This window comes from Sceloporus undulatus, chromosome 5 (genome assembly GCF_019175285.1).
Source record: "Sceloporus undulatus isolate JIND9_A2432 ecotype Alabama chromosome 5, SceUnd_v1.1, whole genome shotgun sequence".
Classification (NCBI taxonomy): Eukaryota; Metazoa; Chordata; class Lepidosauria; order Squamata; family Phrynosomatidae; genus Sceloporus; species Sceloporus undulatus.
This window is the reverse complement of record NC_056526.1, coordinates 71,494,299-71,521,573: the sequence shown is the minus strand read 5'-3', so window position 1 is coordinate 71,521,573 and position 27,275 is coordinate 71,494,299. Positions and strand designations below refer to the sequence as shown.

Below are 27,275 nucleotides of genomic sequence, written 5' to 3'. Positions count from 1 at the left end.
TCCCAGTCTCCTGAAGGAAAACATGTAAATAAAATAAGAGATAATATTTGCCTTCCTTCTGGCATACTCCAAACAAGAGGGGAGATATGGAGACCTCTAACAGAATGTTTTCTGTGGCAAACTTCTGCATGCAGTGTAACTTTGTCACTGTTAGAAGGGAATGTGAACATTGTGTATCAAAGCATATTTCCTGTTTTATACTGTAGTCAGGACTGCATTATCTTATAATTGCAGCAGCATTTAATAGCTGAGATAACATTCTGTTTTGTTTTTAAAATAACAGGCATTTCATATTGTAAAAGCTGACAGGTACTTGCTTACCTGTGGGAGTTAGAGTCTTTCACTGTGACTAAAATCTAACCTTACCTTATCCCCTCAGTGTTGCCATTTTCTGGAGAATTCCCCGGAATTCGGGTAATTTAATTAATTTCTTTCCGGGGATTTTGACTGAATAATAATAATAATAAATATTGGGGAATTCTGGGGATTTTGAATTTTGGTAAAACATTCCAGGGAATATCTTCGAGGCTTGTTGGCAACACTCAGCATCCAAGGTGTACCAACCGGTGGAAAGTATAAAAACACACCAATGCGCAAATAAAATATAAAGTACCTTAGGGAACCTTTAGAGAGCCAGCTGGGTGAACTTGGGCAAGTCATATTCCCTCATCCTCAGAGAATGACAATAGCAAACCCTCTCAGAAGAAACTTGCCAAGAAAACCTCGTATGACGGCCTCAGGGTTGTCATAAGTCAAAAACTACTTGAAGGCACAAACAACAACAATCATTTTAGGGACACATTTTGAATGTGCATTTTTATAGTATTACACCTGAACTCAAGAGCCACTCGTGGTAGGTTTACTTTAGGGTTACTGTACTACTTGAATGGCTGGGCACATAAGTATATGATCAAGCTTGAATAATTTAGAGTATTTTTCTTGGAAACCAGTACAGTCAGTTTGGAAAGAAAAAAGATCAATACATTTCAGACTTCCCAACTGTGGCCCTTCATTTATGGGGTTGCTCTACTAACTGTAAAACTTATAAAATGCTAAACTGAAAGGCTCACAGTGAGAAGCTCCTTCATAGAATATATGGAAATGTTGCTTGGTTATTCTTCCTCATTGGCCAGAGGACAGAGATTGAAGGCCACTGGCAGTTTTGGGATCAGCCAGTTGACTGTCACTCTTTCTATACAAAGATGTTTCTTAATATCTATTTAGTTAACTGATTAGACGGACCAGAAGCATAAGGAGATACAATGAAGTTTAGTCACACAATGTCACTAATTCGTCACACACTCCAGGCTATATTAGGGCCAGTTTTCATTGCTAGATGGTGCATTGGAAATGTCTCCAAAAGAGGGATTCTGCATTGAATAAAATTCTTTGAGGAGTACACTCATCCCTCCACATTCTCTGAGTTTAGGCCCCCCGTGAATGTGGAAAAACCACAAATAACAAAAACACTATGTTTTTACCTGAGATAACACCTTTCTAGGACTCTCTAGGTCCTCCAGTGCATCTCTGTGGTCAACATCTGCCAGATATTGACCACAGAATTGTGCTGGAGGAGCTACAAATGCCTAGTGGAGTGTTCTCTCTAGGAATCTCTAGGTCCCTCAGTGTGACTTTTGGTTAAAGTTGACCATAGAGTTGTGCTAGAGCACCTAGATATTCCTAGAGAAAACATATTAATAAAATCTATGAATTATCAAATCTGCAAATGTCAAAGCTGCAAATGTGGAGAGATGAATGTATTTCCAAGCAGCTGAGATGATGCCTGTTGTAACAGTATTGAAACATGTTAATTAGTTTCTCATAAATCATATAGGAAATTGTTATGACTCATGAAGCAGTCTATTTTGGCCTGAACTGTAATATATAATACAAAGTTTGTTATTTTTGGCCACAAATGGCTGTGAGAGAGGTCCACCTCTAGGGAGAATACTAAAGGTTATAATTGCTAGGCAGCTGCTGAGTCCCATTCCCTTCCAGTTGGACCAATGTCAACCATCAGAGAAGTTTGGCTCTTGTCAATCTTTCTCCTTATTGTTGCTTCTTGGCCTTTCCAAGGATGCAAGTGAGCCATAAGCATGGAGGTGGGAATATATCATCCAGTTGCGTTGTGATCACCTTCTGGACATTTGTTCAGATTGGGCCTAAATGTCAAGGGAACAGACAAAGTTGAAGAGAAAATGGGCCCCATTCATGAGGAGAGAGATCCCACTGAGTGCACAGTTTGGCAGGAAGAGTTCTGATTGTTATCCCACTTTCAACTACTTTTAAATGTCCCAGTTACTCTTTTCTCCTCCCACTTTTTCATTATCCTCAGTTTTCTCCAATGGCTGTAGAGTGAGTTCAAAGAGCAGAAGTAGTTTGTACTCAGTAAATGCAGCAGGAGAGCAGACAGAGGAGAGGAACAGGTAGAATCAAACTGCTGAAGCGCCTAGCGTATGTGTTTTTCTCCATTGGTAGGTTTTTGCCATCTCTGGCTGCTACCAAATTCCAGAATTAATGCAGTTTAACGCCACTTTAACTGTCACAATACCATCCTATGGAATTGGGGAATTTGTAGTTTGCTGCCTCACCAGAGCTCTCCGACAGAGAAGGCTAACTATCTCACAAAACTACAAATCCCTGAATTCCATAGCATTGAGCCAGTGGCAGTTAAAGTGGTATCAAACTGCATAAATTCTGCAGTGTGGATGCAGCCTCTACTACACACCTTGGTTTTTATTCGTCAAGTGTTGGAGAGTATATTTTGTGGCAATTTTAGTGTTGTTAAGATTTATTTTATTATATGGTCTGTTTTTATTTTATCTGGTTGTAATTCCGCCTCGATCCATAGGAAGAGGCCGGAAATATAAATAAATTATTATTATTATTATTATTATTATTATTATTATTATTATTATTTGTGTACCTTTGTCTAAGGCCGCCCAAAACCTAGAGCAAACAGTGTTCATATCTCAGAAACTACAACATCCAGTGTTGATCAACATATAATAATAATAATAATAATAATAATAATTTTTATTTATATACCGCTATTCCATTCAATCACAGCGGTGTACAACAATTGCAATAACGATACAATACAAGATAAAAATTGCAATAGATAATTAAAATTTACAAACAGTGCACAGTATACATAAAATCAACATTAAACCAAGCCAGCAATATACTCGAGGATGTTAATCATTGAGGGGGGCCACACATATCACGGAACATCAGGGAAGGCTTGATGAAACAAAAAGGTCTTCAGTCTCTTTTTAAAGAGATCCAGGGAGGTGGCGGTGCGGAGCTCCTCGGGGAGGGTGTTCCAGATCCCAGGGGCCAAGATGGAAAATGCCCTTTGAGAGGTTGACCTATATCTTGTAGAAGGGATCCTCAATAAACTCTTCCCAGATGACCTGAGTGTGCGGGGCGGATTATATGGGGAGAGGCGGTCCTCCAAGTACCCTGGGCCCAAGCCTTTAGGGTTTTATAGGTGACAAATGTGACAAAGCCATTGAAACCTAGGCTCTGGAACTTCCTTCCCAGAAAAGTTAGACTGGAACTCTTCCTGCTTTCTTTGCACACACAGGCATTCCAACAGGCATTTGATGAGTGACAATATAGTGTCAATTTTACAGAATCTGCTGGTTATTCCTAATTGTTTTGCTGGTATGGGTGTGTGCATGTGTGTCTTAATGATATATATTTTAATCTGGTTTTAGGTTTTACTGATTAATTATGTTTTAAGTTTTATATCTTGTGGATTTTTAACAATTTTTTAAAAATTGTTGTCAGCATTCTGAGTCCCAATCTGGGGAAATGATGGGATTGAAACAACAACAACAACAACAACATAGAAAGCTTTCTTCACAACACAGGCAGCTCTAGTCAGTTGTGAATAAATGTGCAGTGGCATAGTCCTATGTGAATTTCTCCTAAGATTATGATGTACTTGAGACGTTTTTCTTGTGAGACAAAATGAGATTTCACCAACACATCCAGTGTAAAAGGCTGAATAGTACCTTAGTCTTTATGGACATTCTCATTCTAGGGCCAAGTGCCCATATTTTTGGAAGGAAGGAAGGAAAGAGTATTGCCCTGTAGTTTTCTAGCTACATACCAAGGCAACATGCAAAAAGTTGCAGCTGTTCTCTTACTCTTCAGACATTCCTGCCTTCAGTATACAGGATTCTGCCTTGCAAATTGTTCATTATGGTGTACGCTGCTGAATGTACTCATCTGTCACCCTGGTGTTCCCCATTGTTTTCAAGGGAATCAAGAGTAAAATCAAGCAGTACTATTTGAAATAAACCTACATGTCTGTGTTTATCTTTTTAAAGACAAAACCAGGAGCTGCATGAGAGGAAGCTATAATCTAAAAAATGTCTTGATGACACAGTTAGGGAGCTAAGTGTTTGTCTTGATTGTGTATCAAGTGGGTAAATATACTAGTCTTTCCTGATTTTCTGTAGACATATCATAACAAACACCAAATATGTATGGATTTCTAGTCAAACATCAATGTTGTTTTTTCTTTCTGCAAACATTATTTTCCCTATTTTCTCTCTGTGATCTCTGCAAATTTCTTAGCCCTTATTGCTGTATTTCCTAAGGGGAGTACATATTCATGTCCCTCATGCTGGAGGTCAGTATGATTGATGATGGGCCTCAGCATCTACTTAAGCAGTTCAGAAATAGTAGTATACATTCTTCCCACCAACCTCATGGGAATTTGGCCTTGATTTTTCATTTTCAAAAGTAGTGAGCAAACAAGTCACCTCCAGCCTGTGCTGCTGGAACAGTTGCAATTGCTTAGCCATGGATAAACATTTGGAAAGGTGTGAGAAAATTAATGATTAATTAGGATGTGCTCTGAAACCTAACTATGGGCACGGTTGAGATTAACCAGGGTTAGTCTATGTAAGGTCATCAGAAGCAGGGAACTATGGATACCTGTTCCCACTCCAAATTCTAAATGTGATCACAAGATGCAGAATGTTGCATCTATATAAGCTACTATATTATTTTGAATGGTGGTAGAATATAACAGTCAGTTTGAACAATGGCCATCCATTGGTTGTACTACAGGGTAGAGATTGTCAGACTTCAGCTTTATGAGAAATAGACATTTTTTACTTGAACCATTAGATCCATCTATTTTTATTTTGACTAACAGATCTAAACATAGTCCTTCTGTACAAAACTGCACTCCTGATGACTCTACGCTGTCTCTTGTTGTTCTTAACTGTCATCAGATCAACGTTATATGTTTTCAAGGAATCAGGGTGATTACTGTGAGTTGTTGTACCTTGTACAGTATAGGTAAAATATGAAACCTAACTTGTTTTCATTTATCCCTATTGCCCACCTCTGATATCAAAGCTCAGAGGTTTTAAAAGCTGGCAAAGTCTCGCCAGCAACTCTAGTTGATCCTGTTAAACAATATTGTCTTAATCTACTTCATGCCTCTGATGAGTTGGCTGTTATTCATTCTGTTTCAGTCATACAAGTGGCTTTCCTCATGCATGCCAGTCTGAGTAAGGCTTTCGTTCTTTTTTTTGCTAGTAATGTGATAATTACACCTATCGTGGTCCTACATTTTCCTTCACAGGCTGGGGTTTGTATCATGGTACCTTGTGGATTTCACTTATGAAATCTGTGCTGGAGTTATTAATCTTACTGCAAGCAGAAAATAAAACTTCAAGGCTTATGCTGTGCCTGAGGTTCAGGGTTCTGGGGAAAACAGCCGACAGTGAAATCACTCCATTGAGAAATCTGCTCTTCCAAGGTATTAGGAAATTGGAGAGGAGGCGATTGACACCTTTAGAGATGTAATACCTCAGCAGTACATCTGCTTATAGAACTAAGCAGGGAAAAACTATTCCATGCAACAATAGAATGCTTATAATGCTGTTTTAATCAGAGTCAGTTCTAAATTGCATTTGCTAAAAAAAAATAAACCCCTGTTTTATTTCAGTTGATGTCCATCACTGTGTTAGGCGTTTCTGCCTGGATGAGGGACTACTTGAATAATGTTCTCACTTTAACTGCAGAAACAAGGTAGGCTTGTCATGTTTGTAAAAACCTGACCAATTTGTTTCCATCTGGATTTTGAAGGAATGAGAATGTTAAAAAGGGCAATGCCGTGTTACTTTTTGCTAATAATATAATGGCTTGTAATATCATTACTTTTTCTATGTTTATTTCTTGTTATTTTTCAGGGGGGACTAACCTGTTTTGGAGCATTCTGAATGATTCCCCTATTTTGTGGCCATTTTTTTTATTTATTTTATTTAGATAGCTTCCCCCCCTAAAAAGGATAGTAATATATATATATATATAATATAACAAGCTATGAAACAAATGTAAAAATATTTTTGCAGTGTTAACAATAACACACTATTGGGGGGGGGGGGTTGTAAAGAGCGAAGTTTTCAAAAAGTAATCTTTCAAGCTTGTTACATATCAATGATAATTCTTTTAAAAAAGGAATCCACTTCCTTCCTGCTTAGGAGGGCCCCAGGACAAAGGCAGGACAAATCTTGAGAATACTTCACTATTCCCAAAGATCTCCAAAAGCCCAGTTTTAGTAGTGCATGGCTTACATGAGCAGTCTTGCATCTGGCTGGTCCAAGACATTTTGCTACCTATTTTTTTAATTGGCGCAGTTAATTTTGAGGCTTATAATTTCCAGAATCTCCCAGTGGCTTCCAGTGAGAGATTCTAGGATTTGTAGTCCAACAAAGGTCTTACTTTCCCTCCAGTAGTTTTAGAGAAGAAGGCACTGTGCTTTAAAAAAAGGCAACCTCCAATCTTCCTTGGAAGGGCAACATACGTTGTTGTCCTTGAGAACTAAGTTATCCTAGAATGCCAGTTTAGTTTAGGGGCATGTATTACAGTGCTCTTGTGAGATTCTGTTGTAGCTCAGGGCAGTCTCCTTTCATTTACTACAACATAGTTGACAATATGTGTTTTTAAAAAATTGGTAAACAGTAGTCAATATATAGCTGTATGGGTTCATATTTTGAAACTAATTGCAGGCTAATGAATGAAGAATTAGAAATTGCTAAACCTTGTTCTGTGTTTGGCTATTTCTTGATAGATTAAAATGGCATGGCTATCTCATAATGGAACACTACTGTTAAGAAAATGCTTTCTGCATCCTTTAACCAGATTCCTACTATATTCTGAAATGATGTGCTTTGTGAAGGAGGCAAGATTCAGCTCTATTAATCACATCTATTTGTCATTTGCCCTTAGGGTGGAGGAAGCTGTTATTTCCACTTATTTTCCAGTTGTCCATCCAGTCATGATTGCAGTCTGCTGCTTCCTTATCATTGTTGGAATGCTGGGCTATTGTGGAACAGTGAAAAGAAGCCTCTTATTGCTTGTATGGGTAAGGATTCTTTTTGTTCATTGGTGTGTCACTACAAGTTGTGGGATTTGTAGTTTGGTGGGACACCGGAGTTCTCTGACAAAAATGGCTAAATATCTCACAGAACTGCAAATCTCAATTGAGCCAGAGCAGTGTGAAACTGCATTATTTCTGCAGTGCAGGTGCAGTCTTGGCTAATATTTGATCAAAGAAAAAGCATGCTAGCCATCATGATTACCCAACAAATGCTGTAACCTGCTATGATATCCTGCTTCTACCTGGACCAAGAAAGGGCCAGCATCAGGATTCAGGCATCCCAAAAGGAGTTCTATTGTCACACTCAGAATCCCCTTGGTTTTGCCACCTATTTAAGAATGAACCAGGGGGAGAGCAGGAAGAAGTCTATAGCATTGAGCCATAGCAGTTAGAACAGTGTGAAACAGCTTTATTTGTACTTTGCAGTGTTTAGGACTCTGAAATAACCAGATTCAAGTTCCTGCTCAGCCATGAAAGTCACTTTACAACCTTGGCTAAGTCTCTCTTTCTGTCTGTCTCTTGTGCTAACCTTTCTCACAGGTGGTCGAATTCAAAGACATAGCCATGTTAGTCTGGCAAATTAGTATGCAAAGGGATTTTGTAGTTCCTTTGAAATTAACTGAAAGAAAGAGGGTGGTAGCATAAGCTTTCCTAGACTTGTGAAAGCTCACACTACCAACTTCTTTCTTTCAGTTAGTCTCAAAGGTGCTACAAGATCCTTTTGCTTTCCCACAGGTTCATTACTGAAGATAAAGGATTGGAAAATGAGAGCTGTGTACACCATCTCGTACTCTTTGGAGCAAAGTCAGACTAGAAATATAAGTGATGCAAATAAATGAATGGAGCATTAGTAGTCTCCATTTGCTTTGTTGTAGTAGTAATAGTAATAGTTGTTATTGCTGTCGCTGTGTGCCTTCACATCATTTTTGTTTTATGGCAACCCTATCATGGGGTTTTCTGGGGCAGAGGGTGTGTAACCTGCCCAAGGTCATCCAGTAGATTTCCATAACCAAGCAGAGAATTGTACCCTGGTCTTCAGTGTCGTAGTCTAATACTCAAACCACTACACCAGGCTGGCTCTCCTCCATTTTCCTTACCATTTTCTTTTTGGTAGCTGTGCAAACCAAGTCTATCATGAGGAGGCAAAGTGGAGGGGGAGGGAAGAAAAAGGGGAGAACTAATGCATGGAAAGTAGCATTTTCTGCACAGGAAACAGCACTGGAAAGGAATCTGGATTTTTCGTGTTTTCCTTCCTTTGAAAACACATGCTTCAAACTTGGATGCCTTCAAATTTTTAATCCATTTTAAAACTTCAGACTGAAGGTTCGTTTACCACTTTTTTAAAAAAAAAGTGTGGTGTGTTCAGATAACAAAATGATTTAAAACTAGAACTTAATCCTCCCCCCCCCCCCCCCCCCCCGGTTTATTTAAAATGCCAGAAGAGTATAGGAATCAGTTACTGCTCTTTAACACAATCTGGAAGTAAACACATGTACTGTGTGTAAAGCAATCAAACTTCATTAAATCAACCCTAGACATTCCCGGAGCTCTTAAGATACCATATTTCATTCTCAGGAGCCTGAGAACCAGATCTGGCTGCCCCAACAGATAAGCAAGAAATAAATGATCTTTTCCTAAATACATCACACTTCTTGACTAATTATTAAATAAGCAGTGTACTGTTGTATTGCAGAGATGTGCAAGCATGAGTTGGTAGTTCATTCATCACAATAATAAGAAAGAAAGAGGGAAAAAGAAATGGCTCAACAGAACAAGCTTTTGTCAAACCAGATGAACGGAAAGATAAAAGAAACATGGCAGGAAATATTAAGACCTTCCAATTATCTTTTTTACTTCTTATTCTGAGATTTATGGAGGACTGAAATTATTAATTAATTTGATTACCCACTATATATATATATATATATATATATATATATATATATTACCCAGAAGTGATTGTAAAGTACAGGGACAAACCTATATAAATAATCTAATATAAAAATTGTTTCCCAGTTTCTTATTCCACTTTATTGTGAACAAGAGACCCAACCAGGCAGGACTCAACTGAAAGAAGCAGATTGGATTTAACAGATGACTTTACCTGTGATAGACAGAATAGGTTTACCTGGGGTAGAAGTATGGATTCTTATTCTAGATAAGAATTCTGTCCCAAATAAATTTTCCTTCAGTTCCCAAATTTCTAGCATTACAGAATAAGATATTGAAATATGTACTGTATTCACAATAAAAATAACTTGGTAACTTTATCTCCCCCTTTCTCTGGATGCCTAATCTGTGGAGATTATCACATGAGGGGAAATGTGGGAAGTGAAAGGTATGTTTGTGGTATAATTGTGTGACTATAAGCCATATCATCTGAAGCTGATGAGACCGGTAATTCAATGTATCTGGAGGATACCATTTTGGTAGTGACTTACATCCTGCCTCTTCCTATCTGTGAAAGCTTTCATTTCCCCTAGTGAAATGCCATGGCTGCTAACTTTTATATGGACTATATTGAAAGTTTAGTATTGATCTAACACCCAGAATATATATTGTAGAATATATATGTACATGGGAGGCATGGAAATATGAGCATCTTTTATTTGTAAATCAAGTGAGGCTCTCTGAAATTTAGGTTGCTTCAAGCTTTCTTCCAGGCCACCAGTGTCTTCACAAAATGCCAACCTGAAGTAAACTCTAATTCAAATGGAAGGATTTTGCTTTAACAAAAATATATGTCCTAACTGAACTGACATGTTTAGCCTTTCTAATAACATTGACATCCAGCTATAAGAAGATAATCATTTATCATCACTTGCTCCCTAGATACAGTCACTTGACAGCAGTTTAAATGAAAGAAGTAAAGTGAGAAGGCTTTCTCATCCAGTCCATTACTTACTGCAAACACTGGTTCAGTACCAAAATAGCTTCCTTGGATTCAGATGGAAAGGAGAGAGAAAATTGGGCGTCACCTGCATATTGGAGATATCTTACCCCAATACTCCAGATGACCTCTCCCAGTGGTTTCATGTAGATGTTGAATAACATGGGGGACAAAATGGAACCCTGTGTGACTCCACAGGCCAGCAGCCAAGGAGTTGAACAGGAGTCCCCCAACACCATCTTCTGAGTTTGCCCCTCCAAAAAAGATCAGAACCACTGCATAACAGTGCCCCCAAGTCCCATCCCAGAAAGGCAGCCCAGAAGGATACAATGGTTGATAATAAATAAATAATAAAACTTTTATTTATATCCTGCTTATTTGTACGAAACAATCAAAGCGGCTTCCAACAATTAAAATAATACAGATGTACAGAGATCACAATAATACAAATATATACAACCCCCCTTAAAAAGGAATTAAACTGTTCTAAGATTAAAATTCAAATATTAAAATCAAAACATTTATATTAAAATCACACGATATCATAGTGCAAAAGCAGTGGACAAACTCATCATGGCCACGATTGTACAAATACAGAATACTCCAAGTATGGGGAAGTATGGTATCAAAAGCCACTGAGAGGTCCAGCAGAACCAACAGGGACACATTCCCCTTGTCCAGCTCTCTGCATAGGTTATCCACCAAGGCGACCAAAGCTGTCTCTGTCTCATAGCCAGGTCTGAAGCCAGATTGAAATAGATCTAGATAATCTGTTTCATTCAGAAACCCCTGGTTCTTCAAGTTTTCATCTGTGAATTTACACAATCCACTCAGTCCTCCTTCTGTGATGATCTGATTGGTCATCTATGAGCAACCCACTCATCTTCATTTTCAGAGCTTCCTAATGTAGCAGACTCCAAACTTAGATGGTTACAAAACCATTATATACATGTACACTGATAGTGGATGAGGTTTCCACCCCAAACATTGTTCAGCTGTCAATCATTTCCAGAAGGTGATGATGGGAGATCTGTTAGCCATGTTAACAGTTGTGCTAGGGATGTGTATGCTTTAGTCTATGAGGCATATATCTATTAATATGTCCATTCAAAAATACTTACAAAAATCATTCAGATTTTTTCTGAATGGTGTGTAATGTACTTAGAGGTGGGAAAAGAAAGGAATCATGCAAGAGAGATTTGACAGATCTACCCATGTCTAAATTGTATCATAGACTTTGGAGATTACTACATGAAGCTTTTAAACCATGATTACACCAAGAAAAAAGTGTCTTTTCCGGTACTTATTGCCCGGTGTTGCCTCTGACCCGACCTACGCTGCCCCTCACTCAAAGCCTCTGTGTCTCTTTTTGGGGAGAACCCATCAATGACCTTCCAGTTGCACAAATCTCCAGGTGTGAAAAATCACTGCCAGGGCAACTGTGCTATCAGTCATGTAGCAGTCATGCAGTGTCAGCAGTCATGTATCAGCAGTCATGTAGTGTCAGTGTCTCCTCTCTCCCAACCCTTGTTCCTTATAGCTATCCCCAAGCAACCTGATTCCCCCTTTAAATTTAATTTTCTTTAAATTACACACAACTCTTAGCAACTTTCAGTAGTGGAGCTCTGGAATGGTAAAAAAAGTGAAAATAAAAAAACACTGAAAGAGATGCTGTGTAGGGCATAAGGTAGGGAGTAGGATTAAGGGGGATTCAGGAAGAGAGTCTGATCGTGGCGGCAGCCCTAGTCATGCGATTCTAAAGATTTTTGATATTGGCAGCTCCGAATGTTGTGTGTTCCCTTCTTTGGTTACTGACACAATTATAGAATGGCCTGCTGGATGAGATCTGTCATATTACTACCTTAAACAGCTTTTAAAAAGATGTTAAGACAGATCTCTTCTGGCAGGCCTTTCCTAAATAGATATCTGGCCACCAAAAGAAGACTCAACTAGTTGACCTCTGATTGGCTACAGTTACTGTCTATCCGTTATCTGTTATTATTGCCACTGTTTTGAAGTATGTTTTAATTGTATTTTAAAGCGGGGTGGGATTGGGGGGTTATGTTATGGAATGTATATTTTATTGCTGTAAGCTGCCCCGGTTGCGTTGCGCAGAGGGGTGGGATAAAAATAAATTTTGTTGTTGTTGTTGTTGCTGCTGTTATTGCTGTGAGAATGGGAATGATGGGGTAAAGCCTTTAGTTAGGACTCTGCGTTCTTAAGCATCTACATGAAACTACTCTAGAAAAGTGATTTGGAGCACCAGCTTTCTTTCTGTCCTTCCTTTGCACATGAAACTGAGGGACTGGTAGTTGTGGCGAGAGCATGCTATCTATGTATATCTTAGACTGAAAATCCCAATTTAATTGCACAAGTACACCCTGTTTTAGAGCAGGGCCAGGGGCAGAAACTCAGAGTTCAGTATGTTGCTGGTAGTTGAGGACAGTGCAAATAATTCAAATGGTAGCTGGACTTGTTTGTAGCCCAGTGAGCACAGCAGTGAAAAAAGCCCACAGCGCAGGCATTGGCAGTGATACCTGCCAGGGCTTTGAAACTCTGGCAGCTGCCAAAGGTGTCAAGTTCTGTTGCCAGGCTTGCTACCTGGTCATGGCAGTGCCAAGCATAGTAGTCACTTATATGTCTACAGTGACTCACAAGACTTTGAGTTCATACTCAGGCTTTTTGTAAGTCTCTGTGCTTGTGTTCATCCAGGCACATTCTTGTTTTCTGTCCTGTTGACATCCTGGATCAGATTGCGCTTAATGTTAAAGCTGCCTTCTGAAAGTGGCTGCACGGTATTGTATCATTTCTCTTCCATCTATAGATCAATGAACAGTAAAGTTTGTAGGGAGAAAGACACAGCTTCAGGTAGAGTAAAAAACAACCCTTTAAAATACCAGGCTGAGTTTTGACGTCTGTGTTTCCTTCTTCTAGGAAGAAAGAAAGCTTGCTGCGTAACTTCCAGAATGGAACCTTGTATAAAAGAGACACATGCACTCTCTCTCTTTCTCTCTCTCTCACACACAGAGTGCACATCTGGCTGTTTCATTCTCTTTGATACATTGTGTACATTTTAAAGCCAAGGGCTCTCTAAGGAAACCAAGCCATCATGATTGCCCTTTTTAACCTAACAGCAAAGTAGGCCATTGAGAAAATGGCTAACTGCAAACCTGGCTTGACTAGCTATTGGGGAAAGAAAGAAGGAGAGAAAGAGAGAATTATTGTCCATTGGCAAAGCCATTTTTGTTCACATCTCAGCCTCAGCAGTAGGCAAAGGCAAAATCCTTCTGAACAAATCTTGCCAAGAAATTCCCATGGTAGGTTTACATTAGGCTCTCCATAAGTCAGAAACAATGCACAACAACAAAAACAGCAATGCCTTTGGTGGATAAACTTATCTGGGGTTGAAAGGAATCTAATCTGTTGCTTTGTCTTTTGTTGCTGCATTTTTAATTGTGTATGTATTGATCAACTGTTTGCTTTGAGTAGAAAAGGTGGGGGGAATCTAACTAAAATAAAAGACCTCTTCCACTATACAGCTTAATGATCTGTGGGACCTGCATTAAATAGGGGTTGTTGTACAGTATGAGGTAAACTTCCAATGAGGTAGTCTTGGAGGGGGGCATTTAAAAGATTCCCTTCAGTAATGACAAGTCTCTTGCACTCAACCCTCTCTGTGGCTTTTGCAACGCACATTAGACAACTGCTTCCTCTCCTAGCAGGAGTCTTGTTTATATCTTTTGGGAAGTGTGCACCAGGCCAGAACACTGGAGTAAGGTTTAAATTGCTGGGCCATCTGATTAAACTAAATTCTTCATTTCCATAATGCTAAGCTTCCCAACAGCTGTGAATTAACTTCACGGTTGCTGTGGCAATGGAGCCAGTGCAATGAACAACAGTTTATAGTTCTGTTTTTCAAAGAGCAGCCTAAAATAAAAGCCAGTAGATCTAGATAGATAATGGTGGCAATTCTCTCTTTACAGGGACAATAGACCAATCCTTTCTGTTGCCCATTTACTCCTAACTAGACTCTGCAGTGTTTTAGGTAATAGAATTGCAGGGTTGGCAATTCCAGTAAGAGACAGTTTAAGAAGATGCCAAGGATAAAAGATGGTCATCAGTTTCAAAAGAGTACAGGTCTGTAGGCTTCAAGGAATAATTAAACTCCCATTTAATTCAGTGATGGGACCCAGTCACGTCTCAAAATCCATTCATTAGAGAAATAACTTGTGTTTTGTTTTGTGTGTGTTATGATTCTGATTTTCATAGTTTTGTAATTAGTGGCTGCAACTTTCTGGCTACAGGAAATTGCTTTTTAGTCATGCTGTAAAGGGATGAGCAACAGTGGCAAGTCTGGAGGCTGCATTTATGCCCCAGGACCCTCAGAGGCTTGGGAGCTTGGCAAGATTTGTTCAAAGGAGGTTTGCCACTGCCTTCCCTTGATACTGAGAGCATCTGATTTGCCCAAGACTACTCAAAAAATGAAACAAGAATTACAAGGTGGCTGGATGTTCATTTCTGATTCTCAAGAATGGGTGTTTTGAGATGTTAAACTTCATAGGGAGGCTTTGCAACCTATTTAAAAAGTATACTGTTACTCCTGGAGGCTTCCAAGTTCACCCTCTTTTTTGGTCAGAAAAAAGGTGGATCTGGGGGTTCCAGAGATGTTGAGGGCCACAAAAACATCCTATACAAGCCAGTTTAAGATTAAGCTCAGTAGGAAAAGGGCTTTCTCTGGATCTCACTATCTTCAAAGCTATGTTTGGTGAGGATATGGGAGAGAGGTCTAGTTGGCCCCCTCCCCTGAAGTACTTTGTCCTCTGCCTGGTCTTTTCCCACCTGTATATGGAAACCTTTTTATTCAGGCAGACTAAGGAGCACTGGTGGCACAGTGGTTAAATGCCTGTACTGCAGCCATTCACTCAAAACCACAAGGTTGCGAGTTCAAGACCAGAAAAAGGGCCCAAGCTCAACTCAGGCTTGCATCCTTCCGAGGAGGTCGCTAAAATGAGTACCCAGACTGTTGGGGGCAAATTAGCTTACTTGCTAATTAGCTTACTTGCTGTTCACCGCTATGATCTTTGGAATAGCGGTATATAAATAAAACAGATTATTATTATTATTATTATTATTATTATTATTATTGAGGTTTAAGTTATGTACTAGAAGTGTGTGAAATGTGGCGTGTTGTTCTTGCTATTGTATGCTTTCAAGTTGTTACCAACTATGGCAATCCTATCATTGGCTTTTCTTGGTAAGATTTGTTCAGAGGTCGTGGGCTCTACCCTTTTTTTAAACAAAATCTTCTATTAGAAACAGGGGCGGGTTACAGATCGCCATTAGGGACGTCCTGAGGACATCCCAGTTTGAAAAAGGGGTGTCTCTTCTAGACGCCCCTATTCCTATTACGGACAGAGTCCGTAACAAATGGCGGCGCCCTGTTCATACGGGCGCCGCCATATTGACGTAGCGGAGGCTCTGCGTCTGCACGTGGTGCCCCGGAAGTGATGCCGCGAGTGTGCGAATAGTGCCTCACGACGTCTTTTCCGGGGCCCAGGAAGGAGCGCGGTTTGGCCGCTGCGGGTCCCGGACGCTGCAAGCGGCGGTGGCGGGAGACCGCCGCAATCTGGCGGTCTGTAACACGCCTACATTTTCAATGTGTTTTAACTGTTTTAACTATGGTTGGTCTTTTAAGCAATACTGTTCTTTTTGTCCTTTTAAACTTATGTAAAATAAGATGTTAACAGTATTGTTTTAAGTCCCTGTAACCTGCCTTGGATCCCATCCTGGGAGAATGATGAAGAATATATTCAATAAATAAATAAAACCTTGGGAGGCTGCATGTGGCCCCAGGGTTGTACTTTGCCAACCGCTGCTGTAAAGTGAGACAGAATCAGGAGAATATTGCCTCCAGAAGCAGTACTGCTCTTCTCCAATATGGAATGGGGCCTTGGTTTAGTATAGGATATGACTACTCTTCTCTCCCTTCTGCATAACCCTTGAACATTTAGCACATGAAAAGTGGGACACAGATGGGTCAGCCACATCACAGAGTGGTTAAAAGGCATGACTAGGAAACAAGAGGCAAAAGTTATCAGTGAGAGAGAACAGACAAAGCTACTACTTTAAGCAGAGAAAACCTGGAATTTGTGTACTAAACTTGGATAGAGCAAGATTCCACCTCTTCCTCTCCTCTTCCTCCTGTTGAGTTAATTGAGAGCAACCTTCTTTTATACTTTGAATGGAGCAATTGAAGTAAGCTTAGGACAAAAGAGATAATGGGAGGGAGAGAAAGAAACAAGGACATGTTAAAAGCAGATGAAAAGTGCGACAGCAGAGGATTAATCAGGGCTGTCCTAGCCAGATCAGGACAGTTGGAGGGTATTGCTTCCAAAACCAGGAGATAACTTTCTAGTGCTTCTACTTTTGAAAAAAATGTGGACAAAACATATTTTGGATGGGGGGGGGGTGGGGGTACATTCTACACTTGTTCCTGGGAAGATTGCTTTTGTCCACTCCTGATATATTGCATTACATCCTGAGATAGTTCAGAGGTCAAGGAAGATGTGTGGTATAGCCATCTAATGGGTCAGACATCATCCAGTACTAGATACAGGAAAGTACAAGTGCAAGATTCTCATTGACATTTCTGTGGACCAGTGTTTTGCTTCCCCAATAGGTTCACCAAAACAGAAAATGCATTTTTCACATGATCAGAGGCACTTTTTTTTAATTGTCATTCCACATGCTACACATCTGAACTTTGATCTGATTAAATCTCAGGCAAAGCTGATTATTTGGAGTGACTTCCACAATTCGTTATTATCTTGGTTAGCCAGTAAAAACAAATTGATTTGCCATTACAGTATTTGACAAAAATACAACAGCAAAGATTGTTTTTTTAAAGGAATTATACTTTTTACAGGCAACAGAAACATGTAGCACAGAATTATAGGTTTCTTCATGATTTGTATCTATATAACCAAGAAAATATGTTAGGAATATATCTTAGAGCTGACTGCACAGATCTTTTTACTAATAGCCTTTATCGGAAAAATGGCAGAAAAATAAATGTCATGTGGCAGATAAGCACTGGAATGCTATTGCTGAACAACCAAAGATTTGTGTTTTAACATTTGTGTAATGCAACCATGCTACAATGAATCTATAAATTGGCTTGTCCCATTCCATGTAAGCCAGACCAAAATCTGCAATAAGTTTGTTTAACAATAATGAAACTTCTTTGTGACTGAATCAGGTTGTACAGATAAAACCAAATGTGTCATAACAACAGATAAGTTCCATATATTTTATATATCTTGGTGACAGAAGATGAATGGGTAGCCTACATAGCCTTCATGGGAATTGCTATCTCATGCTGTGACTTCTAGAATTATGATTATTATTTGGTTTGGACAGAATTGTTTTCCTTCTGTGGCAACAAGAAAGCATACTACCCCATCATTTGAATTTGGCCCTTTTCAAATGTCCACCATAACTACGGGTGTCATATTGTTGAGGAAAACACTGGTTGTAGTCTGAAAGACCTGGAGGTTAGTTTTGCCTCTTCATGGAAAAGCACCTATACCACATAACTTCAAAAAACTTCTCCTAAAATTCCAAAAAGAGCCTTGTTGTGTTTATGGAGGGAGGGACCACTGTGCCCAGCACTTGGGGAAGTTACTTTTGTGACCATGCTGCCTGGGGAAATGTGACAGTTGTAATTCCAAAATGTAATTTACCTTATTGCATCTTTGATTTCTTTTGCACTCCAAACTAGTTGTTATATTATTAGTTATCTTTATATCTCATCTTTTGTGCATTGAGCTCCAAGTAATATGTATGACTCTCCTCCTCCTCAATTTATCTGTTGATTGTTACCATTGTAATGAATAACTGGATCACAAGTGGATGAATTTGTTGTGCCAAGAAGGCTAGGGAATTCTAAGTGTTTTAATCCCAAAAATGTTGAGTCCTGGCCCTCCAGAATACGTATACACATATTTTTTAAAAAGTTATATCCCACTTTTCTCTTTGGGCATTGCCTCTTCTTGACCACTCCTTAAGGCATTTATGTTATTGTGCGTTATGCAGAAAGTGAAAATTATGCCTATCTGTTCAAAATGAAGGCAAGAAGCCAAAAGAACAGCATCTCCACAGTCTAGACTATTACTTAAAATTACAGCTGCATATCATTTTGCTGCAAAGCTGATCCTGGTCTCTTCCCTTCCCAATCACATCCCTCTCCACAGTTTTGACCTTCAATCATTTCTCTTTTAATTTCCAAGGCCTCCCCTTGCCTCTTCTTCAAGACTTTGAGAAGAAAACGATTGTTGTTTGCATAATAAACAGCCTCTAATGGATGCATTTCAGAAACCTCTTTAGTGTGATGTTCAGTAGGCTTTCTTGTAATTGGTAGGTCTGGAAATTTCAAAAATTGGGTTCTTAAGGTTTTCTTTCTCTGAGAAGATTAAAGCTGAGGCTCACCCAATGAAGCTGAGTGGATAGAGAAAAGAAAGTACTTCTTCATGCACATACAATGTGTAATTAACATATGAAACTCACTACCACAGACTCTTGAGACAGCCACTCTTAAAGAAGAATTAGAATCCAGTAACTCTCTTGGTGGTTGTTAAGCATGATGGCAATATGAAACCTCAGATTCAAAAGTAGTATGGTGCTAACAGGACCAGTCCTATCAGCAGATTTTACATGGCATGAAAGAACAGCAAAATTTTCATTAAAGTCTTATTTATTTGTAGTGCTAGAAAGGGGAGCACTTAGAAAACTTCATGCTCTAGAGCCAGAATAATTTGGCTGGCCTAGGAAACCACGCACCCTGACTTTGTAAGTAGGCAGTGCCATTTTGTGTTCTTTCTCAGCCAGCAAAATGTTTTAGGGTGATCCTGGATATTAAATATTGGCTGTTGATGAGGAACAGTAGCAAGTGTCTGTTGTATTAATGTTCTGTCTGTGGACCGCCCCGGATTGGACACTGTGGGTCAGGGTACTAGCTGGATCTTTGGTCAGATTCAGCAGAGCACTTATGTTCTTAACATGTATGTTCTAGCTGTTCAGTTAAAGCTTAGTCTAACAGGACAATTGTGTGATGGGTTGCAGTGGGCAGCTATTGGAGATGACACATAGGAACCCCTGTCCATCTGGCTCATACTGATTATCCATCAGTCTCTTTTGGAGGTGAGGTGCATTCACATGGCCAGCTATGCTCAGTAAAGTCTGCACATGGCAAGGAGCACAGGGTTTGTCTTGACCAAGTCATTCCTGCTCCTGACCGTTCAACTTATTACAAACTTCTAGCATAGAGATTCAAAAAAAGTTCACTGTTACCCAGATGTTTTATGAATTTATCCAATTTGTTCTCTGAAAAACTACTGAAACTATGAAAGTATGCAAATACCTTTAAGTCTCCTGGCATCAGAAAGAAATGGCAAGTCCCTGTTCTTTTCTTTCTTTTCTTTACACAACTAAATGCATAGGTTTCCCCCCCTCTCCCCCAAATGTACACTGCTTTAGTCAGTGGGGAAAATACATGAAATGTCATACACAGAAGGAAAAATGCATAAAACTGAATGTGTTAGGAAAGACATATAACAAAATACTCGTGACTTTCCATGCATGAAACAAAAAGATTTATTCAATAAAGAACATCAACAGAACAAGAATGCTGGTGGAATTATGAGAAATACAGCAAAAATGAAACAGACATATTTTCACATCCCTTTCAGGGATAAATAAAAGAGAGTACCATTTCAATAGTATGTATATTCCTTTAGTCATCTGAAAAAGCTAGACATCTGCACCTTTTTATTCTTTTTTTACTTTAAAGTATGCCTAGTGTAAAGGAATGCAATCATAACACCAGCACAGCAGCTGTTCCATTACCTTGTACTAATATTGACACTGGATTTTGATTGTTTACTTAGTAGAAATATTTTGATATATCATTCAGTGGTCCATTGTATGAGTGGAGGATACACAAGCAACTGATGAATATTTAGCATTATGGTCTGCAGAGAACCAGACATGACAAGCAACTGGAATTCATCCCTTCTGGATTCCAGGCCTTTCATCAGCTCTTTGTTTGTTTGGGTGGTTGATTCCAAATGTTTAGGCAGGAAGAGAATACAAAATTTACCACTTGGAATCGTTTTCAGAATACATAGTATGACGTTTAAAGTCCTGTGCCTTTTTTCTTTGCTAGATGAAATGTATCTCTTTGCAGTCTATTAGTAGAAAGTGTTGAACTTTCAGTCCAGAAAGCCCTATATAAAAAAGTAATTCTGGCATATGGGTAAAGATGCATAGTTATTATGCAATTGTTTTAAAATTTTATTTCTGCAGCTCTTCCTATTTTGCTTTGAAACTGAACAGTGAAAACTTTCTGATGGAGTAAGAGAATTAAAGGAGAGATTCCAATTTTCATGATGTGATTTCATTCCAAATTGAATTGGGCTTTCTTCAGTTTATACCAACCAGTCAGTTTGATAGACTATTACCTATCACAGCTGTGGCTAAAAACAGGTATAACATTTAAGTGTTAATCATGATTTTGCTGCCTTGGCTCTGTTTAAAGGAAGCACCTGCAAGCATCTCAGGAAGCCACCTTATCCAAGGTTTAATCAGGGTTGATAAATATATATGTGTGTGCGCGTGTGTTGTGAATTTCATATGTCAATAATTCTTAAACTACTACAATTGCTATTATTTTCCAAATCCTGATAGTCCCTTTTGCATCTGAAAAAAACTACTGGTGTCACACATGATGTCTTACATCTTAGTTGGAAATGTTTCATGGTACAAGATTGCCATTTTTTAAAAAAAGTCTTTAAAATAATAATAAATAAATAATAAATATTTTTTTAATTTCTATCCCGCTTTTTGCCAGGCAATCAAAGCAGCATACCACAGGTTAAAATACATCCATATATACATAATGTCCCCACTTAAAACAAGATTAAACAATGTAAGATTAAAAACTACATATTAAAACCGACTAAGCTAAATAGAAATCATCACGGGCAGAGTTCACTGGATGGGAAGTCTTATTTGTGGCCGAGCATTTTATTCCAGGAAGGCTTGCTGGAAGAGATCCATCTTAATGGCCTTTTTAAAGCTCTCTAGATTGGTAATTTGACGGATCTCGTCCGGCAGGCCATTCCATAAGTTGGGAGCGGCTGAAGAGAATGTCCTCTGGGAGGTCGCCATTAACCTGGTCTTTAAGGGCTGTAATAAATTCCTCCCAGAGGACATAAGTGTAAGGGGCGGATTATATGAAAATGTTACTAAAAGAGAACTGTAAATGTGTAACAAAAAGCAATTTCTGTAGTACTACTGGAGTTTCATTTTGAATGAAATTTTCAATTTAATCCGCTAGAAGAGCTTCTAGTAAAAGTTAGTTAGCAACACTTAATGTTTGGTCACACAAGCCATGAACTTACCTAGAATTTATGTGACTACAAATCACACCTACAACGGGCACCTTTCTCCCTCATATCATCTCTCCCACCACAGGCCTCTTGATATAACTTTGGTCATCAGTATTTCTTAATCTAGCCCTATCAGAAAGTACTATTTCTGAAGAACTTCCTATGGGAAGTTGCTGGGAGTGTGTGTTCACATGCTGAACTGCCCAACATGCCATCAGTTTCTTTACTTTGTTTACAAGCAAAGGAAACATCAATGTGGTGTTGCATAGTGGTTTGAGTGTCAGACTATGACTCTGGGGACCAGGGTTCAATTCCTTGCTTGGCCATGAAACCCACTGAGTGACCTTGGGCAAGTCACTCTCAGCCTCAGTGGAAGGAATACCAAACCTCCTGTGAACAAATCATTCCAAGAAAACCCCATGATTTTGCCTTAGGCACCATAAGTTGGAAGCAACTTTAAGGCACGCAACATACACAGGCACAATATAAACAGAGGGGTATCTTCAGGATATGTGTGTGCATGCATATCCATATATACTCCTATCTAGATAAGGTACTGTGCTAGAATAGAGTGGACAAACTGCAGACCATAGGATACATGGACAATTTTTCTGTCCATTCACTTCTTATAGAATCATAGAATTATAGAGTTGGAAGAGACCACAAGGGCCATCCAGTCCAACCCCATTCTGCCATGCAGGAAATCACAAAGCATCCCCGACAGATGGCCATCCAGCCTCTGTTTGAAGACCTCTAAGGAAGGAGACTCCACTACACTTCAAGGGAGTTTGTTCCACTGTCGAACAGCCCTTACTGTCAGGAAGTTCCTCCTAATGTTGAGGTGGAATCTTTTTTCCTGGAGCTTGTATCCATTGCTCCGGGTCCTAGTCTCTGGAGCAGCAGAAAACAAGCTTGCTCCCTCCTCAATATGACATCCCTTCAAATATTTAAACAGGGCTATCATATCACCTCTTAACCTTCTCTTCTCCGGGCTAAACATCCCCAGCTCCCTAAGTCGTTCCTCATAGGGCATGGTTTCCAGACCTTTCACCATTTTAGTCGCTCTCCTTTGGACATGCTCCAGTTTCTCAATGTCCTTTTTTAATTGTGGTGCCCAGAACTGGACACAGTATTCCAGGTGGGGCCTGACCAGAGCAGAATAGAGTGGCACTATTACTTCCCTGGATCTAGACACTATACTTCTATTGATGCAGCCTAAAATTGCATTGGCCTTTTTAGCTGCCACATCATACTGTTGATTCATGTTCAACTTGTGGTCTACCTGGACTCCTAGATCCCTTTCACACGTAGTTTCATTGTTTTGAAAAACAACCCTACAGGCTTAACAAGGCAAGAAGCCAGATGGCCAATACCTCAGAGGATGTAGACTGATATTGGCCAGATAGGGGCAGTTTTTGGCCTCTTCATCTTTTTGGGGAGTACCAATAAATAAATAAATAAATAAAACTTTTGTTTTTATCTCACTTTTCTGTGACAAGACAATCAAAGTGGCTCACAACACATTAAAATATCCACATTCACAACATTATGTCCCAATTAAAATAGCTATTAAAAACACAATAAAAAGGGGGGGGCAGTGATGGGATGAGGCCCTCGAGAATCACTTGGAGGGAATAATGGTAGCTGTCAAACACTGCTATTTACCTAGCTGTGTTCTAGAAGATTCTAGACGTGAGGCAATTTTATCTTCTGTATAGGACTGTAGTTTCTTTGCTTGGAAAGGTATGACATAATTCCTAATTTTTACTGCATGCTGTATCTGTTGTGGAGTATATTTATTTGTACTCAATCATGGAGGAATAAATTGATTAAACACTTGAAATATATTATCTTGGAGATGATAAGTTGTGAAAGAAATGTAGCCAGTGCTTATATTCTGGCAAACATGTAGAGTAGTGCTATACTGTTCGGGAAGGGCTGAGAAGAAGATTGTAGAGAGTTTGGGTCTCGAAATGAAATAGTCACTCAATAGCTATGTATCGCAAACTGAACATATTGGCAAACAACCTCAGAATGAGGGAGCCATTCGGTTCAGCCTTGCTTTCACACAAGTCAACAGTGATATTTTCCGTTGTTGACCCAAGTCTGCAGTTTCATGGTGACCTTATCTGTTGTGGAGTATATTTATTTTTAAGAAGGGCTTGATGACATTCAATCCATTTCTGAAATAATTTGTTTTCCAAGCTGAGGAAACACCCGACTGTGGGCAGCAAAAGGGAACACTGAGTTTCCTCTGGCACTCCAGGATTTTGGGAAGGGTAAACTGAAAGAATCATAGCTTGAGGATTTAAATTTCCATTATTTTCTGGCAGGCTGTTGTTTAAAAAATTAATCACATTCTAAAATAGGGCTTTTCAGATGTAAGTTAGTGTTACCACCCAATGCTTTATTACGCTTTAACTACAGGCAGAGCAAGAGTAATCTCAGGCTACTGAAGGAGAACTTTCCTGGACTTTTTCTTCCATGTTTCATCTGGAAGACAAGCAATCTGCTGAGAGCTTCATGATGTTTCCTAGGGTACAGACAGATGTCTGTGTTGTTTGTTTCCCAAAAGAAAGCTTCTTGCCAATGGGAAATGCTGCACATAACTGCCATAGTATCTCTTGGCATTTGTTTTGCATACCATATATGCCAGCCTTTTGAGTTTCCCTCAAGGTTCCTTTCTGCAGCTGCTTACCCTTGGAATAACCTCTTTACTCCTTGCCCTTCTCTTTTCCAACTTTGATGACTTGGCTTGCAAAAGGAGGGTGTGTGTGTAGAGCAATGGGTAGAAGAAGGGAAAATTAGTTTATTGGGCTAGGGATCCCTGAAATCCTCAGTCAGCATGAATAGCATCCATGCCCAGTGGGCAATTTTGAGAATTGTAGTCTGCGAAAGAGGTTTGGTTGATGACCTCCTGGTCACATGGTCTCAAGTCTTCAAAATCAGGAGAGAGATTTGACAGTCTTCAGGGTTATACTCATGGGTCTTTTGGTATCTTTAAAATTTAAAAGTAAAAAGTAGAAGGAAAATCTTATTTTTGCAGTGTATGAATCACATTGTTCTCTGAGGTAGTGGTTTATTCCCCCCCCCCAACACTTCTGGGTAGCAAACCCTGGGCTTTTATGAAATTTATGAAATATTTGAAGCTATGATAGCAAACCATCTTCCAGATGGGAAGGGAGGAGACAAGTGTGCAGAAGCACAAATTTTATTACATGGATTCAGCTCCTGTCTTTTCTAATAACCGTCTGCTTTATATTATGTCTTCCTGGTTATGGAACATGTGAGAGTGAATAATGCTTCTTTAAAAAGTATGCCTAATAATGATATAACTTACAATATATCTATCTCACCTGTGCTCAGAGCTGGTTCTTGGAACACATTTTGAAGTCACTGTGTCATTAGTGTGTCATTAATACCAATGGTGCTTTGTTAGAGAAGAATTATTAGAGAGGAATTATTATTGCAGAAGTCCTAACACCCAGAACCACCTGGTTTGGTCATCTTTCTCCCCTTTGAAATGGGAAGATATCTTGCAGCAGAGTAATTAAGTCTGCAAGGACCAATAAAAATGTCAAGTTCTTCCAGCTATAAAGGGATTTCCATCTTTGTTTGTATGCAGAACACAATGTCTTCCCACCCGTATTTGCCCTTAATAGGGAGCAATGTACAGTATATAGTGTTTCTCTGAAAAATATTGTTTCAAAATTGATAGGCAGAGAATGGCTACCAAATGGTATTTTACTGCCTATACTCATGTATCAGTCTAGAAATTTTAGTCAAAGAATTGAACCTCAAAATCTGGGTTGACTTATCCACAGGTCAGTGTAAGTACTGTGCTTTAACTCTTATTTAAAAAGACACTATCCTCTTCTCTGAGTAGCGTGGCAAAAGGCAAAGCTTAGTTAGTCCATCAAGTTAAGGATAGGAAAGAAGTCTGCTTGAATCTCTGGAGAGCTGTCATCATTTCACCACTGTTGATAGTACTTGCTCCAAGATACTTTCTACAAATAATTCCATAGCATTGATTCATGGCAATTAAAATGGTTTCAAATTGCATTACAGTCGTTCCTCCCTGTTCACGGACTTGGGATCTGTGGTCTTGATTACTCACGGATGGCAAGCAGGGAGGGAACAAAATTGCACATGCACTTGCGTGTGGGAGCACGTGGCCATTGAAATCAATGGGACTTCAATATCTGCGATTTTTCCAATTTGCGTGTGTGTGTGGTCTGGAACAGATCCCATGAATTGGAAGGGACGACTGTATTTCTGTAATGCAGATGCAGCCCTAGATGGCTGTAGTTTCCCCAGGCCTGGTAACAGGACTTCCCAGGCTATCTGATGTGGGAACTGGCATTTTTTTCCCTTGAGGTGTTAGGGACTAATATCAAATTTGTGCCCATCAACTTGAGAGCAGTGTTATAGACAATCAAGGCTAATTCAGAGTACAAAATTCCATAGCAGGGTGACTGTTTCACTACTTGAATATTATCCTGAGAAAGAGATGAGGATAGTTTTAGAATATATTAAGCCTAAGGGTTTGATCACATTTTGTTTTCTAAGCAACATTGTACAAATTATTGTACATTCAAAAATGCAGTGGTGACTGACTTTATGACATTTCACTTTTGATAATAAGTAGATCAAGGGTGCAAATTGTGTATCCTTAAAGCTGCTGTTGGATTGCAGTTCCCATCAGCCCAAGCCAAGATAGCCATTGATGAGGAATGCTGGGAACTGTAGTTCATCACCACTCAGAAGGATGCACAGTTCCTATCTCTGAAGTAGAGAGTTGAAATATGGAATAGTTTTGTCAAAATGGCAATGTGAAAAGTTTTGAAATTATGAAGTAAAGGAAAAACTAGTCATGATATTGATACTATCCTTCTTAGCAGCAAGAGAAAACAAATGAATTTGGGCATCATTGACCAGTAGTGTAACAGTTGCTAATCTAGTTGTTATCACACACACACACACGTACACACACAATATACACTTTCATTTCTCCCCTTTTCCTTGTCTCTTATATTACAATACATATCAACAACAAAGAGTAGAATTTGTGTGTTATCTTTTGTGCTCAGGAATCTTGTTTCAACTGTCCTTCAGAAACACCAACATGGATTCTTCACTCACCTGAATGCACATTGGCTGTGCTATATTTAGAGATGGCGAAAGACACTCCATCAGAACTTTTTATTCACGCAGCAAGTTATAAATCTGACATTTTAAGTTCAGACCACAGTTCTGTTACCACAAGACTTTAAAGTAAGAAAACATTTAACTCTATAGTAATACAAGGCAATCTAAGGCTTTTAAATGTCATTTTGTTGGGGTTTTGGGGGATTTTTTTTAGAAGTTTAAATTCTCTCAGGAAGCTTGGCTTTTGCACACTGCCATTGAATAGTAATAGCAATAGCATGTACATTTATATACTGCTTCATACTGAACTAAGCAGTCTCTAAGCGATTTACAACATTTAAGCTAGTTGCTTCCAACAAGTTGGGTTCTCTCAGGAAGC

General features: G+C 39.2%; 1 protein-coding gene across 2 annotated transcripts in view; it reads left to right on the top strand.

The window, feature by feature from the left end:
- TSPAN12 (tetraspanin 12) overlaps positions 1-27,275 on the top strand; it is a 77,226-nt gene that overhangs the window by 25,637 nt on the left and 24,314 nt on the right. For both annotated transcript variants that reach the window (XM_042468555.1, XM_042468556.1), the window contains exons 3-4: positions 5,978-6,060; positions 7,261-7,396. In XM_042468555.1, the coding sequence (XP_042324489.1) occupies positions 5,978-6,060; positions 7,261-7,396 (219 nt within the window). The remainder of the gene's footprint in view (positions 1-5,977; positions 6,061-7,260; positions 7,397-27,275) is intronic.